At 39.7% G+C, this 16,925-nt stretch overlaps 8 protein-coding genes across 8 annotated transcripts; 4 read left to right on the top strand and 4 right to left on the bottom strand.

Moving 5' to 3' along the window:
• On the bottom strand, positions 1-2,193 carry KQ657_002450 (nucleotide diphosphatase/phosphodiesterase; the record flags this gene model as incomplete). The annotated part of the gene is made up of 1 exon (XM_043193215.1): positions 1-2,193. One exon carries the CDS (start codon positions 2,191-2,193, stop codon positions 1-3), a length of 2,193 nt encoding a protein of 730 aa, XP_043047641.1.
• Positions 2,194-2,582: 389 nt separating this feature from the next.
• On the bottom strand, positions 2,583-3,932 carry GDH3 (glutamate dehydrogenase (NADP(+)); the record flags this gene model as incomplete). Its single annotated transcript, XM_043193214.1, has 1 exon — positions 2,583-3,932. One exon carries the CDS (start codon positions 3,930-3,932, stop codon positions 2,583-2,585), a length of 1,350 nt encoding a protein of 449 aa, XP_043047640.1.
• Positions 3,933-5,182: 1,250 nt separating this feature from the next.
• Positions 5,183-7,681, bottom strand: KQ657_002448 (Pps1p; the record flags this gene model as incomplete). Its single annotated transcript, XM_043193213.1, has 1 exon — positions 5,183-7,681. The coding sequence occupies one exon, from the start codon at positions 7,679-7,681 to the stop codon at positions 5,183-5,185; it is 2,499 nt and encodes an 832-aa protein (XP_043047639.1).
• A 1,460-nt stretch (positions 7,682-9,141) lies between these two features.
• Positions 9,142-9,760, top strand: AIM41 (Altered inheritance of mitochondria protein 41 mitochondrial; the record flags this gene model as incomplete). The annotated part of the gene is made up of 2 exons (XM_043193212.1): positions 9,142-9,150; positions 9,275-9,760. The coding sequence occupies 2 exons, from the start codon at positions 9,142-9,144 to the stop codon at positions 9,758-9,760; spliced, it is 495 nt and encodes a 164-aa protein (XP_043047638.1).
• A 293-nt stretch (positions 9,761-10,053) lies between these two features.
• Positions 10,054-11,032, top strand: KQ657_002446 (uncharacterized protein; the record flags this gene model as incomplete). The annotated part of the gene is made up of 4 exons (XM_043193211.1): positions 10,054-10,292; positions 10,361-10,383; positions 10,621-10,633; positions 10,999-11,032. The coding sequence occupies 4 exons, from the start codon at positions 10,054-10,056 to the stop codon at positions 11,030-11,032; spliced, it is 309 nt and encodes a 102-aa protein (XP_043047637.1).
• Positions 11,033-11,045: 13 nt separating this feature from the next.
• On the top strand, positions 11,046-11,874 carry TAF14 (TATA-binding protein-associated factor; the record flags this gene model as incomplete). Its single annotated transcript, XM_043193210.1, has 2 exons — positions 11,046-11,054; positions 11,125-11,874. The coding sequence occupies 2 exons, from the start codon at positions 11,046-11,048 to the stop codon at positions 11,872-11,874; spliced, it is 759 nt and encodes a 252-aa protein (XP_043047636.1).
• A 58-nt stretch (positions 11,875-11,932) lies between these two features.
• Positions 11,933-14,371, bottom strand: TBF1 (Tbf1p; the record flags this gene model as incomplete). The annotated part of the gene is made up of 1 exon (XM_043193209.1): positions 11,933-14,371. The coding sequence occupies one exon, from the start codon at positions 14,369-14,371 to the stop codon at positions 11,933-11,935; it is 2,439 nt and encodes an 812-aa protein (XP_043047635.1).
• A 1,011-nt stretch (positions 14,372-15,382) lies between these two features.
• On the top strand, positions 15,383-16,798 carry UGA1 (4-aminobutyrate transaminase; the record flags this gene model as incomplete). The annotated part of the gene is made up of 1 exon (XM_043193208.1): positions 15,383-16,798. One exon carries the CDS (start codon positions 15,383-15,385, stop codon positions 16,796-16,798), a length of 1,416 nt encoding a protein of 471 aa, XP_043047634.1.
• Between the last annotated feature and the right edge of the window lie 127 nt (positions 16,799-16,925).

Here is a 16,925-nt window from a genome sequence, read left to right as displayed (position 1 = left end):
TTAATTATCGTCCACAACATTATGCCAGAGATCGTCTATTTTATTTGCTGCTCCATCAATGAAATTACCAACAGAGTCAACTGCATCTTCAAAAGCGTCTTCAAGACCTTGGAAAATACCCGGAACTTTAGTATCACCATGATCATCGCTTTCTTCTGGATGATTTAAATCAACTTCAAAATCAGTAGGCTTGGGTAGCTTTTCACTAACAGAAGTAAAGGTGGATTCTTCCTTTATCAACGATTCTAATGGACTAGCATTAGTACTAACTGTAATCCTGGTTAATGTTGGTGTCTCTTGTTCTTTCAAAGTGACATTCCGGAAAAGCAAATCATATGTTGCATCGTCCTTTATGATATGATCAACTTCAAAAGGTAAATCAGGGTATACCAAGTTATCTTTCCAAGATTGGGGCAAAGTTGCTCCAAATATAGATAAATCACCGGTACCATTATTAGGAGATGGGGTAATCTCTAAAGTGTCACAAACCAAGTTATAAACCTCTATATTCTTGAAAGGGTGTATCTTTTTGGACTTAAGTTTATCAAAATATGGTCCTTGAGCAAGGAAAACGGCTCTCATCAATAGTTCAGTATTATTATAGCCATGAACACCTTTAGGCTTATAATCCCCTCCATTCTTCTCCATCTGTGCTTTCGTGGTCACAGAGTATCCCACGTGAGGAATGATCCATATGGGAGCTAATCTATAATCAAACTTGTGACCTGAAGATGCTCCACCAAATTCAAATTCAGCAGGTATATCTTGAACTTTATAAACATCAAAGCTATTGTTATGTTTTTGCTTTGACAATTTCTCCTTAAGTTCATCATAAATGTCGTCCACTGGGAATTCTTGCTTTGGACGTAGCCCAAACAAGGGCCACCCATCAATATGTTCAATCTTATTTAAATCGATAATATCGTCCAAATACAAAAGTCTGTTATTTGAAGTCGGGGCCATTCCATGATCACTTACAATCACCATGTTGACCAAATCTTGTAAATTTCGTTTCTTTAATTCCAACTGAATCAAATCAATGAAATCATCAACATAGTTCAAGGCTTCAACCAATTCAGATCCACTAATACCAAACTTATGGCCATACAGATCAATGGTAGGAACATATGTAAGCACTAATTCTGGTCTCTTATCGATTTCTTCAATGTCTAACCACGTGAAGATCCTATCCACTTTATTGGAAAGTAGTTCGGATCCATTGTACTTATCAACATATAGTGGACCTCCTCCATCAATACCAATGCCTGGAACCTCACTACCTGGCCACATATGAATAGCAGAATTGACTCCTTGCTTGAAAGCCGTTGTCCAAACCGGCTCACCCCCCTTCCAGAACTCAGGGTCTAGACCCCCGACTTTAGGATTAGTGTTGATGAACTGCTTCTTCAAGACGGGGTCGTAGAACGTATTACCCACTATACCGTGTTCAGAAGGAAACAATCCAGTGACCAAAGTCCAATGGTTTGGGAACGTCGACGAGGGGAAGCTGGGAATCATATATGGAGCGCCAAACTTCTCCACAAAGAGCTTATGCATCGTTGGAGTGTTGCTGGCACTGATATAATGGGGGTGAAGACCGTCTATAGATATCAATAACGTTGTCGGATAGAACTTGTGAGTCGAATTAGATAACACTGTTTTACCTGTATCAGGATCGGTATAACTCTTGTTAGTAGCACTGCCCCTACCAGCCAACAAGAAGAGCATATAAGCCATTGCACCAAAGAAACAAATGCTCATCACGAACACATAAGCACCAATTCTGGTAAGCTTTCTCTTAAGCATATTAATCTTATAGTCCTTCAAATGCAAAGCCACCTCATCATTGGAATCCAAACTCTCTGAATCCATCATGCCATTGCCTACTCCATTTGCTACTCTTTCATAGCTTAAAGAGTCACTTCTATTACCATTTTTAGCAGCAAACATATCTTTGAATCCTTTCAAGGCTTTACTGAGCACATTCTCGGAGGAAGGGTCGGCATAATCACCGATTTCAAAATCAAATTGATCCATAGTTAATTGTGACTGTTGGACATCATCATCGTCATCATCAGCATAATCAGCATTATTGAGATGATTGGTCTCTTGGTCGGAGAAAACGTCCGGATCGGTATCTAAGTCCGTTATGGGTATATCCACCTCGTGTGGCTGGGTATGAAGCGACGACATGCTTGGAGAGACGGTACTGCTCTAAAGAAGAAACGTGACTTGGTGATTGGTGTTGATAATTGAATAGCGCATCATTTATGACAGTGGTCGTGTGGACGACAATATTATTACCCCTTAACGGGATTGGTATACTTCACTGCATTAACTGTGTTATGCAACGCACTGTAGTAAACAATGTTATGCCCTGCACCGCACTGCAATGCACCTCTACAATATGTATAACAATCAAGTACAATTCTATAGTAAATAAAAAATATCACCTGAAGAAACTAGCAAAGGAAAACCAAAAGACATAGCATAACCAAACAGAGAAAGAAGTAGAAGAAACATAAAAAAATTTAAAAGAAAACCAATTAATACCCAGTGCTAGCAGTAAACTCTAAATCGCTTTAAAAGACGTCACCCTGGTCAAACATGGCATCAGCAACCTTGATGAAACCAGCAATGTTAGCACCCTTCAACAAAGATGGCAATTCACCATCCTTAGCAGCAGTGTACTTTAAGGCAGTAGCGTAACAAGAATCAAAACAGTTAGACATAATGTTCTTCAATTTTTCATCCACTTCTTCACTGGTCCATCTAACTCTGTGAGAGTTTTGAGCCATTTCCAAACCAGAAACTGCAACACCACCACAGTTTGAAGCCTTACCAGGAGCGTACCAGACACCACTAGCTCTGTTGGCTTCGAAAACTTCAATAGCTTCCTTGGTAGAACCCATGTTAGAACCTTCAGCAACAAACTTAACACCTGCAGCAACCAAAGCCTTGGCTTCATCACCAGAAACTTCATTTTGAGTAGCACATGGTAAGGCAACGTCCAATTTTTCAAACTTGGTCCATGGTCTTTCACCAGCAGAGTATTCAACACCAGCAAAAGTTGGAGATTTGATGATTTCTTCCAATGACTTGAACTTCAACTTGGCATCACCAATTTCTTTAATTTGCTCAGCAGTAATACCAGAAGTGGTAGTGATTGTACCCTTGGAGTCAGATAAGGAAACAACAGTGGCACCCAACTCAATCAACTTCAAAGCAGCGTATTGAGCGACGTTACCAGAACCAGAAACAGCAACAGTCTTACCAGCAAAGGTTTCCTTACCGTTGGAGGCCTTTTCAATCATCTTTTCAACATAGTAGATCAAACCGTAACCAGTAGCTTCTGGACGGATTAATGAACCACCCCAAGTCAAACCCTTACCAGTCAAGACACCAGACCAGTTGTTTTGCATTGCCTTGTAGGCACCAAAGAGGAAACCGATTTCTCTTCCACCAACACCAATATCACCAGCTGGAACATCGGTATCTTGACCAATGTATCTAGCCAATTGTCTCATGAAAGAAGTACAGAATCTTCTGATTTCAGCATCAGATCTACCCTTAGGGTCGAAATCGGAACCACCTTTACCACCACCCATGCTCAAACCGGTCAAAGCATTCTTAAAGATTTGTTCAAAACCCAAAAACTTTAAGATGGATAAGTTAACTGATGGATGGAATCTTAAACCACCCTTGTATGGACCCAAAGCAGAGTTGAATTGAACTCTGAAACCGTTGTTGGTTTCGATTTCACCCTTATCGTTTTCCCAAGTTACTCTGAATTGAATCAATCTTTCTGGGACGGAAACAACTGGGATAACCTTTTTATATTTTGGAAGTTCTTCGAAAAGAGTGGAGTCTTCCAAAGCTGAGACTAATTCGTCGTAAGCTTGTTCGAATTCAGGTTCGTAAGGCTTGACCATGTTTGATATTGTTAGAAAGTGAGTGCTAAAGATTATTGAGAGGACGAAATTGAAATAACCCGAAAGGGCGATCTGATCCTAATTTATACTTGATTTGAATTCTACAACCAAATTTACACCCCATGGCGTTATACTTTGTATCTCCCAATGGGGCATTCACGATAAAGGTTGCTTCTGCTATCAGTACGGGCCCCTGGAAATGATTGGCTACAAACTTGGTAGTTTACAAGCAGGAGTCTAGACAATGGCATGTTAGGAAATTATTAGGAAATTATTAGGAACAATAGCAAGGATAATCACAAACGGCCCGAAGAGGGTACACAAACGGGGCAGATGACTCAGTTCTTTGCATAAATATAAAGCCGAAATCTATTCAATGAGTCTTCGCCGATTCAGGGCCGGAACTATATTTCTATCCAATATGTTACCTCTTCTACTGATGGTCATCAAAAGATTACCGCAGGAACGTGACTTACGGAAATACTAGAACCACAAACAACACCATAATAGCTGAAAAGATTTTCTCTCTTGACATTGGGTGTTTTTCCGTTACCATTGATCTCTCCGGTAATTTCAATTTTGCGGACTTTGGTAGATGCATTCTGAAGAACTCCGGTTGTCACCGACATCACAATACTATAACTTTACCTTGTTCTTCTTCTTGCCAAGTCCGTAAATGGTGGGGACACCGCCATCGTTTTATGATTGGGCTAGCTACGAAAGCGTGTGCACACCGATGTCACAGTGATTCTTATCTTTGTCAAATAACCATCAAGAAACCAGCTTTCGAGATGATTCAAAATCGGGTTCTTGTGTGCAGGGGCTTGTAATTTTCTTTCTCTGGTACAACGTACGCCGAAGCTCGGCGCCGAGCTATGTAAAATTGCCTCTTGGTTTTCCAATAAGCTTGTATTCTTAGTGGGGAGGGGTTTGACATGCTTTTGTTATCGCAGCAAAAGTACCAGTTCCACTCAATGTCATGATTTGACGTGACAGTAAACTTTAGGTACGTTCATAGTTGTATGACACCACTTACCCAATACAGTAACTTTATTTGGTAGCTCCGCACTCTAAGTTCAACTTTTTACGTCGTTACATCATCATTAACCAAGGTCACTATTATTATTACATCATACTAACAAATTAATAGAAATAAATCAATAAATAAATAAATTAATAATCCCGTTATACCCAAAAAATAATAAACAAAAAGTAAAAAAAAATAAACAAAAAAAAAATGCACTCTATATCTATTTAAGATAGTGTACATTCAACTCACCAATCTCGTGACAAAGATAACTCCACTGATACCGTCTCTCCAAGCCCAAATGCTCTTCATACAAGTATAGATCGAAAAAGAAGCGCAAATTAGGTTGTATGATGATATTCAACCTCCGAACACGGACAAACATGTATGCATCCGCTAAGTTCATTCTCATATGTTTCATGATTGTTGCGACAACTATTGAAGCCGAACGGCTCACCCCAATGCGACAATGTACCAACACCCGTTCATCATCGGTATTACTTGAACCAACTTGACGGATACCCAAGGGATCAATCAAGAATTTGGCCTGTATTTCCTCAGGACATTCCATCAAGAGTTCGGCCAACAGATCACGACCGTCATCGTTGATCTTATGTACATAAACCACGGTCTTAAGCAGATGTATTACCGAATCCTTATCCAGAGTGTCAAGGTTGACCTCGTAGATTTTGCATTCACTCCGTTTGCATACAAATATGGGCTTAACACCGTGTTCCATGTCTTCAAAGTCAAACTTCACATTACCAAGCACATGCGGTCTTTCTCCCATTGATACCAATCTGGTAATCTTAAGACCCTGCAACACAGAATAAGAGTTGGCATGTTGAAACGATCCCAAATACACATTCCGTGTAATACGTGAAGGGAAATTGTAGTCTGATAAATCTTGGCTAAACCAATCGTCTTCAAACTCCATCTTCTCACTCAACACCTCTAACGATTGACTAACCAGTCCCAAATCAAAACGATGGTCATGGGGACTAGTAGGAGGTAGCGATTGACACAAAGTTTTGGTTATAGGGTCTTCTAATGCAAAGGAAAAGTCTGAAATCAACCCCTTGCGGTTTAAAATCTCTGGATGTTTCTTCAATTGACGAATAAACGTTGCCAAGTGTTCCAACACCAAAAAGTCTTGTTTGAAGAAATACAACCGTTCTTGCGAAAGAAGCTGCAACATTGACTCGTGTAGTGTCATTGCACTGTTGTCATCCAACATAAAACATACAGCAATTATCAAAAGAGAAACCCCAGTCAATCCATCAAACGAGTATATCATAATCTGTTTACCCTGAGCTGTAAATTGATGGATAACCTTTAAAAAGTTGAGTATTGCCAAAAGCATCTCTGGATTAGTCCACTCTTGATATGCCACAGACCCTGAAGCTGGGAAATCAAACTCAGCTACAATGGAATCATCATAACCTTCGTTTGTAACAAGGTATAAATCTTCAAACGAAGGAAGTTGAGCATATTCATGACATTTGATAATCATATCGTATTTTGATTCTCTACGAGCCTGCTCGTGACGGTAATCAATAACAGTCCCCACCGTGATGTTCCTCAACCCCTTATAATTTAAAGGACGAGCCTTATTGAGCATCCAGATCAAATTCTGCTCCAACTCCAAGAACCGGCTTGGAGGCTTGAGGAAACCATGGGTGGCCATTGAGATTGTTCCTGGCACAATCTGTTTAGAGGTTTCAGTGTCGATAAATTGACTCTTGATATTCTTCCAGAATGAAACAGGATACTCTGGGTCAATCACATATATTGACTGTGACGAGGTATCAGATTTAGACAGTAATGATCTTGCAATCCGTTCCTTCTTGTTGCCGTATACCAAAAAGTTGGACACGGGCAGCATGGTTTGAACTTGTTGAACAAAGTTACGATTGCTCATGGCTTGTCTCTTCATCTTCTTGACAATCAACTTGGTGTAATCGCTGAACAGAGCCTGTGTGAAGAGAGACTCGTTGTAGTCCAAGGTGTTACACAAGAGCGAAGGCATATCCGAAGAACAACTCAGATCCTTAAAGATCATAAGATGAAAGTGGGAACCAAAAGGTGTGGATGCAATATCAATATCATCAAGACTTTCGTTGAAGAATGTCCGTTGTTTAGCATACGTTAATCCGTGCAAATAAGGGAATGCACCTTCTTGAGGTGTTCGTTGTGAACGTTGATACACCAAAAGTCTATTCAAGTCCTGGGGCTTGCTAATGACATAGATGTTTGTATCTAGACGTTTCAATTTGGCATTGAATACGCTTGTCCATGAGATCTCTTCAAATATGGTTTGCAAGGCATCACCAAAAGCCGAATGACTTCTACGTTTAGTACCGACATGAGATATGGAACCTTGTTGTTTCTTAGAGAGCTGAAATACATTTGGAGTTATTATTGAATTCACTTCTTGCGTCTCACCAAGGGAGTTTGAATCCTCATCATCACACAAACGCTTACCAAAAGAATAGCACGTTTCAGAGTCACTTAGCATTGTGCTTGGCATCGTAGATGAAGCTGTACTTGCCACTGCTGATTCTTGTTCTTCGGACTTTGTCATTGACGACTCCGAAAGCCCTATAGCGTTTTCAGAAGATACTTGGAATGTACTCTTTGACTTGGTAGGTGATTGCATCAAAATCGATAGCATTTTATCATGAGGAAGAGCATCAGCAGATGGAGACGGTACTGCCAACATTATATTAGTATTGTTATCACTGCTATTATCACTACTATTATTTTTTAACGGTGGATCAATATTAAACATGAGTCATGTCCAAGCCCATTTATACTTTTCACGGTTGGTGCTTAGTGCAATGAATATAAAATACCTCTACAATAGAAATTGGTCTCGCCTAAACCAACCGTTCCTTTTGGGGTATGCAGACTTTATTGTAGCGATGACAGCAATTGAAAGCACTCAAGAAGCTGCGGTGCAACCCCGTTCCCAAACTAGGGAGTCTGCACATGTATAGCCGACACTGGATATCCAATTCAGTAGTTTGCCGATAGCACGCGGCTTACGTAAGATAGACGTTTAACAGGTTCAAAGGGGCTAGAAGAGCAAGTCTGTGAAAGTCCCAAAGGGTAAAAGTGTGGGCATGTTGTTTTGCGACCTGCAGTCCATGCACGTCCTATTAATTGGGAAACAATAAGAACTAAATGCACCCCCTGATAACAAGTTTGAAGGCAGGGGACGCTACTCTCATCACCTCAACGCTTGATACTTCGTGACGATAATTCTTAGCAACACACACCAACCGACACAGTTAACTCATGACCTATCGTATGCAAATATATTAAGCATTCACCAGTTAAACTGATGCCCTCGATATAATGTTGTTTTTGTTAATGTCTACCGGGATACTTAATGTAGTATAGTGTACTGTAGTGCGATGTCATGTCATGCATGGTCACACGTGTGTTTCGGGAATACACCACTCTTGGTGGTGCTTATATACGGTATTCATGCCTCGACCTCAATGGGACGTCCATCTACCAGCGGTTTGAATTGGATACTTGGAAACATCTCAAACGTACGTTATCACCTTTCATGCCATCTTGTTACCACAATCAAGACATCGCTAAGTTCCTAAAAGAACATCACTCCCAAAGAGTCAAAAGCAGCATTCGTCAATCGAACAATAAAAACACTGTTATTACTATTACTATTATTACTATTGTTACTACTAATTATACGTTGTAGGGGAAGGCTAATTAGCGTGAGTGGTTGTATTCGTCAAAGTGTTCTTCTTATTCGGCAATCGTCGACGAAACACACTCTAAATGACACTTACTCAATCTGACTGTTGGCGATAGTCAGTGAAAAAGCAAGTAATGAATTCCATCACTGCAGACTGATCTAAATGTGTAACTCTGTCTTGTAGGTTAATACGCAGAAACTGATAAGAATATAATAATAGAAATGATAATAACAACAATGTAACAGTAACAGTTTGAACCTTGGTAAAGGTCCTCATTAACCATTGATTACAATCAAGTGTGGCTCCATACTCATTTTCGCTGTTTCTGGAGTCTGGAACCCCCAAGGTTCTCCTTTCGAAGAACATAACCTCAGAAAGATCTGCGCATAATTAAAGTCCATTCACGTCTCTTTATCAATGTGCAGTGCACAAATTTCGTCACCTTTATAGTAAAATGTATTTTGTGTAAGTTAATAATTTTTCACTCAACAGGATGAAGTAAAGGGTAGTGGTAATGGTAGTAATATAGAGAACCTTATACATAAACGATAGAGAACAACATGTTTAAACAATTTTGCCGTTTCCAGTCTTCTGTGGCATATAACACCACACTTCAAACTCTTAAAGGGGATTTGAAACAATCGATGCTCAAGAAGCAGAATGTCGAGAAAACAGCCATCAAACTGATTCTTTCCACTGTAAAGAATAACGAAATTGATGGAGCTAAACAAGATGAATTTGCACTTTTTAAAACATTTCTGAAGATGATAAAGCAAAGGAAAACCTCTAGTGAAGAGTATGCTAAACAAAATCGCTCAGATTTAGCAGAGGTTGAGATAGCAGAGATTCAAGTGATTGAAAAGTACTTAAATGAATTACCTATTGCCACCAATGAGCAAGTTAAAGCCAGCTTAACGAAATTTTTAACTGAGTTAAAGGCTCAAGAACCTGATTTAAAGGTTAATGGAGTTTTCAAATTGATTCTGCAAGAGTTGGCTCAAAGTTGGAAAACTTCACCAGATTTGATAAAGCCATTGGTTCCTCAAGTTTTCAAAGATGTTTATTCCAAATAGCTGCTTATAGTATCCTGTAAATAATATGTAAACAAAACGTGTAAATATAGTATATAATGTATATATAGTATAATATATTGTGGCTGCGAAATATTGCGACACCTTGTAACAGCCAGTTCGACTCTTCAATCTCTCACCCATAACCCTTCACTCGCCCATATCCGTATCACTGTAGGAGTTGTATGAAGTTGCAATCAATCCTATTGGCGTCTGTTGTATCAGGCTCAGCAACAACTGTCTATTACACGGTGACAACGACTATCAGCGTAAGCGCCGATACATCATCTTCATACATGCCAACAATTACTAAGACTCAATATAAGATGAGCAACTTCACTCAAGAAGAATACTATACCAATTCTACTCAAGTAGAATCTATGCTGTCGTCCCTTGACTTTTACCGTTCCATTTTAAGTTCCACTCAACCTCAACAATTACCCAGATTCAAAGTTGATTTTGATGTTAATGGGCAGCTTATTATTGGAGTAGAAGAAGCTACTACAAATGTATGGCATAGTGGAGCGACGTACACGTCAGTCACAGTTGGAACTGACATGGCATCAACGAGTGCAACACCATTGTCGATACCAGTGATGCTAGCACTGACATTGCCGATACTGTCAGTACCAACAATGATACCATCACTGTCACTACCATCTGCCTTACTATTACCACGTTCCATAGTTTTGTCACGGCCTTCCTCTGTTACTACATATGCTCTACCTCAAATCACACATCAACTCCCCGATATGACGTTGTTCAAACGCAACTACACATTACAAATGCTTTCTTGCGCTCCCTCGGAATTAGCTTATCTGTGGTTACTAGTAGTACTGTTCCTATTGTTGTGTGCTCTCTAGTGGTCACTAAAGGGTAGCCCACTTGCATCGACACGACTCTCACCCCGACTCAACCACTTTTCAGCCAACACACGCACACAATACGAAGGGATACGCCGTTGGAAACTGTCAAAACATGACGTGTCACATCTCCATACTGAACAGATAAGTTTGGAACAGTTACTTACTGTCTGTCCGCTCACCACACGATATGATTCATACTGTCAGTGTCATTGTTATTACTACTACTACAGTTATTAATGTTATTGTGGATGCCCTCGCCTCGGGAAACGAAAAATTTTAGTGGTGTTGTGTTCGCGCACGACCTCTGGCTGTTGGTGAAAAACCTGACGGTAAGCAAAAGGGGGCCCTTCAACACCAAACAAACGTAAGCTTTAGACAAAGAGCTATACGGGCCAGTGGTCTTAAATAGAATCAGATACATGATGAGTGACGTATGTATAGTATCAAATATGACTGGTCGTCAATGCATTGAGGCAGTATGCTAACCGTATATATAAATAGGTGAAAAGAACGATTCGAATCACAACTGAACAACACATTTTAAAGGACCTTCCACCAGTGGAGAACTTCCCTATAAGAAAATGGTCTATCCAGGTTACAATGCTAGATTCTCTGGGGAAAGAAATCGGGGCTAACATTCTCGATAAAGTTACGTATACATTGCATCCAACGTTTGCTAATCCTACAAGAACCATAAAGACACACCCTTTTAGAGTAGAAGAACAAGGTTGGGGTGAATTCGATATACCTATTGCAGTCCATTTGGCAGGTTTACCAGGGAAACAAGGAGAAAGAAAGTTTAATCATGATTTGAACTTTTTACAAGAGAAGTATACCGTTGATCATGTTATCACCGTCCCCACGAATAAGAGTCAAACATTAACTAAATTATTACAAGAAAGTGGCCCAGTTCCTAATGGTGGGGCTGGGGCTGCTGCCGATGACTCGGGTTCCTCAAAGAGAAAGAATGATAACCCTGATTCCAGTAATAAAATAAAGAAATCAAAAACCGCTAATGGAAGTCTTATAAAAGGTAGTGTTGATTTGGAGAAGTTGGCATATGCTTTAGATAAGTTGGGAGAAGATGATTTAATTGTCATTGTGCAAATGGTAACCGATAACAGAACGACAGATATGAATATCAAGAATGATGTTGAAAAGGGTGAATTTACAATGGATTTATATACCATTCCTGATTCACTATTAAAGAGTATTTGGGATTACGTCAAGAAACATACAGGTGAGTTATAGTGATTTATGGTGTAGTGTATGTAATAGTTGAATACATTGTTGAATTCTTGCATCATGACTAAAGCTGTTCATTATGAGTAAGATTAGGTACTGGAGCAGCAGCTGTTTTGGAAGTACCTTTAATTCTTGTACTTCTCTTGCCTTTATCTTCTCTATCTAATCCTCCAGTAACATTCTGTAAATACTCTGGAACTGGTAGCATGTTCTTCAAAAAGAATACCTTCATATTTCTTGCTTTATCTTTTAATTGGACCTGATTCCTATTCTTTAACGATTCATTGATCTTACCCCCCTTACCAAATAATTCCAAAATAGCTGACCAAGCTGGACCTTTCAATTCTAAAGCATCACGTAGTGCTTTTTCTTCTTCTCGGGTCCATAACTGTCGGGAATAAGTCTTTGTAATACCCGGGTTTATTCTCACATGCAATTGTCGTTCTTTAATTTCAGATGGTAGTAATGACTTGGTGATATCATTAACATCTTTATCATTGAATTCCGTTCCTGAGTTCTGATACTTATCCGTAACAGCGTTCCGTTCGTTATCACCATCATTTGAAGGTTCATTATTATTATTATTGCTACTATTGTTGTTCTTATCTGAGATCTCAATATCACCACTGCTGTCATCATTATCTGTTTTACGTCGTTTTCTTGACTTATCCAAAGCAGACAACGATATGGAAGACGAAGAAGCAGGAGCAAATGCATTGTGTTTCTGAAGATATTCCAACTTTTCTTTAGCAGTTGTGCCTTCAACTGAATTTAATAATTTCTGACTTTGAGCAGTAAGTGAAGTTCTTAACTTCAAGTTCTTCCCACCTTTACCCAAAATGATAAAGCCCATATTCTTGGAAACATAATTAAACAATTCCTTAAGGAAGGCGAACCAGTCGTATTCTTCACTTAGGTTTCTTTCACTAGGGAATGATAATAATAATTGTCGTCTGGTGTGACATCTGGAGATAAAATCTTCTTCAACCAGTGAAAGATGAGTGACACCTCGACGATAGATTAAGTATTCTTCTAAATTCGATGGGAAGATCTCTTCCAAAATCTCCTCACTTGATCTTTCACCGGCTTCAATAGCTGAGATATAAGCTTGAGTCTTCAACTCTAAAAACAACGTGGCCTGAGGTCTATACATCTTCCCCACTTTATCACCTATAATGGTGTTCACACCACTTTGAAGATTTAAATCCAAATCCACATTGGCAAATGCATTACCTGGATCCAAACTATTAAAGGGACAAAAGATATTTAAAAACGATTCATTAAGATAAAAAAACCCCACTTCTGTTGCTCCTAATGTTGCCATAAGAAATGTTGCCAAGTTCACCTTTCTTAATGTAGATTCAATACTCTGCTCTCTGGATCTAAAGATTTTGGGGGTCGGATCACCTTCCTTCCACATTCCTGGTGCAACATGTTCTACTGTTAAAAAAGGGTCCTCTTCAGCATATAGCTTCTTTGTTATTTCGAACATCGACATCAAATCTCGGAATGTTGCTCCAGCAGGAGTGTCTTGATTCGAAGCCAACTCAATAATCTTTTGATATGGTCCAACAACAACAATTCGTAATAATTGAGTAGCCAAATTGTCGAGTGTTGGCAATGTATTCACTAAAAGTTGGATTCTGGGAGGTAAATAATCGGGGCAAACTATTGGTAATGGTAAAGCAGCAAGATGAACACCCGATACGACACCAGCAACAGTTGGAATTGAAGGTAAATGATTGGAAAATGAACTATAAGCAGCAAATGCCTTACTTGTGTTTAACAACTCTGAATCAGCAGGTACTTCAAGTCCATCAAGTACAACCATTTTACCTTTCTTTGCATCGTTATCACTTTCATCAGATGCTATTTCCTCAACAGCTTCTGTTAATTGAGATACAATCATTCTCAAATCTGTGTTTGTTTCTGTAGGAGGAGGAGAAGCAGCAGCGCGAGCTTCTTCGGGTTTACTGAAAAGTGCAGGATCTGTGTTCTCTCGTGTAGTTCTATCTAAATCTTCGGCAATAGTAGTACTTATCAGTTTAGGTTCATTTGTGGTTCCTTCATTATTGGTTTGTGCTTCAAATGGATCTTCATTACCTTGTCCTTTTAAATGATCTTCATTACCTTGCTTGCTCCCTTCTTCTTTTTCGTCTTCAGTAATGGCCTTTGTATCTTCACTCTTCTCTTGAATTTCTAGAGTGTCTCTGCTTGCTTCAACTACAAGATTATTCTCTTGAGTTTGCGCAGTTGGCTCCTGCGCTTCCACAGCTTCCACCACTTGTCTTTGCTTTTTAATCTCCGAATCCGTTCCACTCGGTGCTACCTCGTCGTAGGTTCGCTTAGAAGTCCCAGAGTCCAATTCAATGTCCTCAGGTTTATCTCTGACCTCAGCTGTCTCCTGATGAACCTCTACATGCTGTTGTGACTCTGAGTCACGCAATCCAATTGCGTTCTCCTCGTGGCCAATGGTATTTTCTTCATCTCCAACGGTCTCCATCGTGTCCCGGGGGGAAATAGAAAACAAAATAGAGTACTACAAAGAAGAGAGAGCCACCTTGACTCAATTGTTTGTTGTGAAGAATCTAACTTTGTATTCCATCTCTTGGTTATATGCAGGTCTTGAGATATGAGACGACATAGATTATGGGTCATGATTGAACTAAACAGTTTGGTTTAGTACTTGTTGAGGTTAGTAAGCTTATACTACGTAGGTCTACGATGTTAAAACCGTGAGATTTCTGTCCGAGAGCTAAAAGCTTAAGATTTGAGGCTTTCTTTAAGACTTGAGGCTACCTTTAAAGCTTGAGAAGCAGATTTGATTTAGACTAAAACGTGATTCTAGCTTGAATACTATAACTGAACTTATGAAACACGTTCTTGGTCTTATTTTCAACACAAATCGTTGTAGTTTAATGTGCATCATTGATTCGAATTTTGGAGAGCAGCTCTTAACAGTGTCAGGAGTATTTTTCACTTTGTCGTCTCTCAGTTTGTCTGGAGTCGTTTCCCCACACACCATAATAAGGAAAGAGAGATGACCTTAATCGTTATATGGCTTTCATGGCAAATGATCATAACTCAGCGTAATGTATTTGTTACGTTATGGTTTACACTTGATGGTGATTGAATATGGGCAACTTTATTGATGTTGCATTCTATCCTCTACCACGCCCAGTATTCCCACTAGCCATTCGATAGTGTATTTCCATGGGTATGCTACTCTTTATATTGAAATACGCTAGGCGATCCATTAGCGGGATGAATCAGTATTTGGGGTAGTTCAATGCGGTTGCCGTGTTTGAATTGAAGCTATGGGATATGATTTCCGCGCATTAACCCAATTGGGAAGAAGGCCGCTAGTTTCTCAATTAGGCGTTTTTCATTTAGCGGTTTATTATGATCCCCAGCCGAAGTCATATAAATACCTCCACCAATTCCTCGTTAATTCAAAACAGAATTCTTGAGGGTGTTTTCTCCCATAACAACATTAAGAAACAATCCTTAGCAAATGGGCATTTCTGAACAATATTTCCCCAACGAGCCAACTGCTCCAGTTGTTGCTACTACTGAATTCCCTGGTCCAAAGTCTCAAGAATCTATTGCAGCTTTGAATAAGGTGTTTGATAGTAGAGCTTCCTACTTTGTTGCTGACTACGAGAAGTCTTTAGGTAACTATATTGCTGATGTTGATGGTAACATGTATTTGGATGTCTACGCCCAAATTGCTTCCATTGCTTTAGGTTACAATAACCCTGCCTTGATTGAAGTTGCCAAATCTGATTTGATGACTAGAGCAATCGTTGACAGACCTGCCATGGGTAACTTCCCAAGTAAAGATTTGGAAGGCATTGCTTCTGAAATCTTGAAGGTTGCTCCAAAGGGTCAAGATAAGCTTTGGTCTGGGTTATCTGGAGCTGATGCTAATGAATTGGCTTTCAAGGCTGCTTTCATGTGGTACCAAGGTAAGAAGAGAGGTTACACGACTGAATTTACTGATGCTGAAAATGAATCTGTTATGAAGAACCAGGCTCCTGGTTCTCCAGAATTGGCTATCTTGTCATTCAAGAGAGCTTTCCACGGAAGATTGTTTGCTTCTGGTTCTGCTACTTGCTCTAAGCCTATCCATAAGTTGGATTTCCCATCTTTCAACTGGCCAAAGGCTGAGTACCCAGAATACAAGTACCCATTGTCTGAAAACGAAGCTTACAACAAGGAAGAAGATAAGAGATGTTTGACCATTGTTGAGGATATCTTCAAATCTTGGGCTATTCCAATTGCTGCCTTATTGGTTGAACCAATTCAATCTGAAGGTGGTGACAACCATGGTTCTGCTGAATTCTTCCAAGGTTTAAGAGACATTACCTTGAAGTACGGTGCTGCTTTGATCATCGATGAAGTTCAAACTGGTGTTGGTGCCACTGGTAAGTTCTGGGCCCATGAACACTTTAACATTACCCCTGCTCCAGATTTTGTTACTTTCTCCAAGAAGTTCCAATCTGCTGGTTATTTCTTCCATGACTCTGAAATTGTTCCAAAGCACACATACAGACAATTCAACACTTGGTGTGGTGACCCAGCCAGAATGATCTTGGCCGGTGCCATTGGTTCTGAAGTTACCAAGCACGACTTGGCTGCTAGAGCTCAAGAAGTTGGAGCTTACTTGTTTGCCAAGTTAGAAGCTTTGCAATCCAAATACCCCAAGTTGATGAAGAACTTGAGAGGTAAGAACAGAGCTACCTTCATTGCTTGGAGTTTTGAAGAACCTTCTCTCAGAAACAAGTTCTTGGCGGACATGAAGACTGTTGGTGTTAACATTGGTGGTTGTGCTGAAGACTCTGTTAGATTGAGACCAACTTTGGTTTTTGAAGAGAAGCACGCCGACATTTTGGCTGCTGCTATTGAGAAGATCTACTCTTCTTACTAAGAAGAATGTAAGCGAGTTGATTTTGTTTACAGTTAATTTATTAGAGGGTGTATATTAATATAAAAGTTATAAAGAGTTATCAGTGGCTGCGAAAAAAAAAGCATATAAACTCTGATCTGGAACCTAT

This window comes from Scheffersomyces spartinae (assembly GCF_019049425.1).
Source record: "Scheffersomyces spartinae strain ARV_011 chromosome Unknown scaffold_20, whole genome shotgun sequence".
Taxonomy (NCBI): Eukaryota; Fungi; Ascomycota; class Pichiomycetes; order Serinales; family Debaryomycetaceae; genus Lizanozyma; species Lizanozyma spartinae.
Note: the sequence above shows the minus strand (reverse complement) of the source record. Positions and strands in the feature narration are given on the sequence as shown.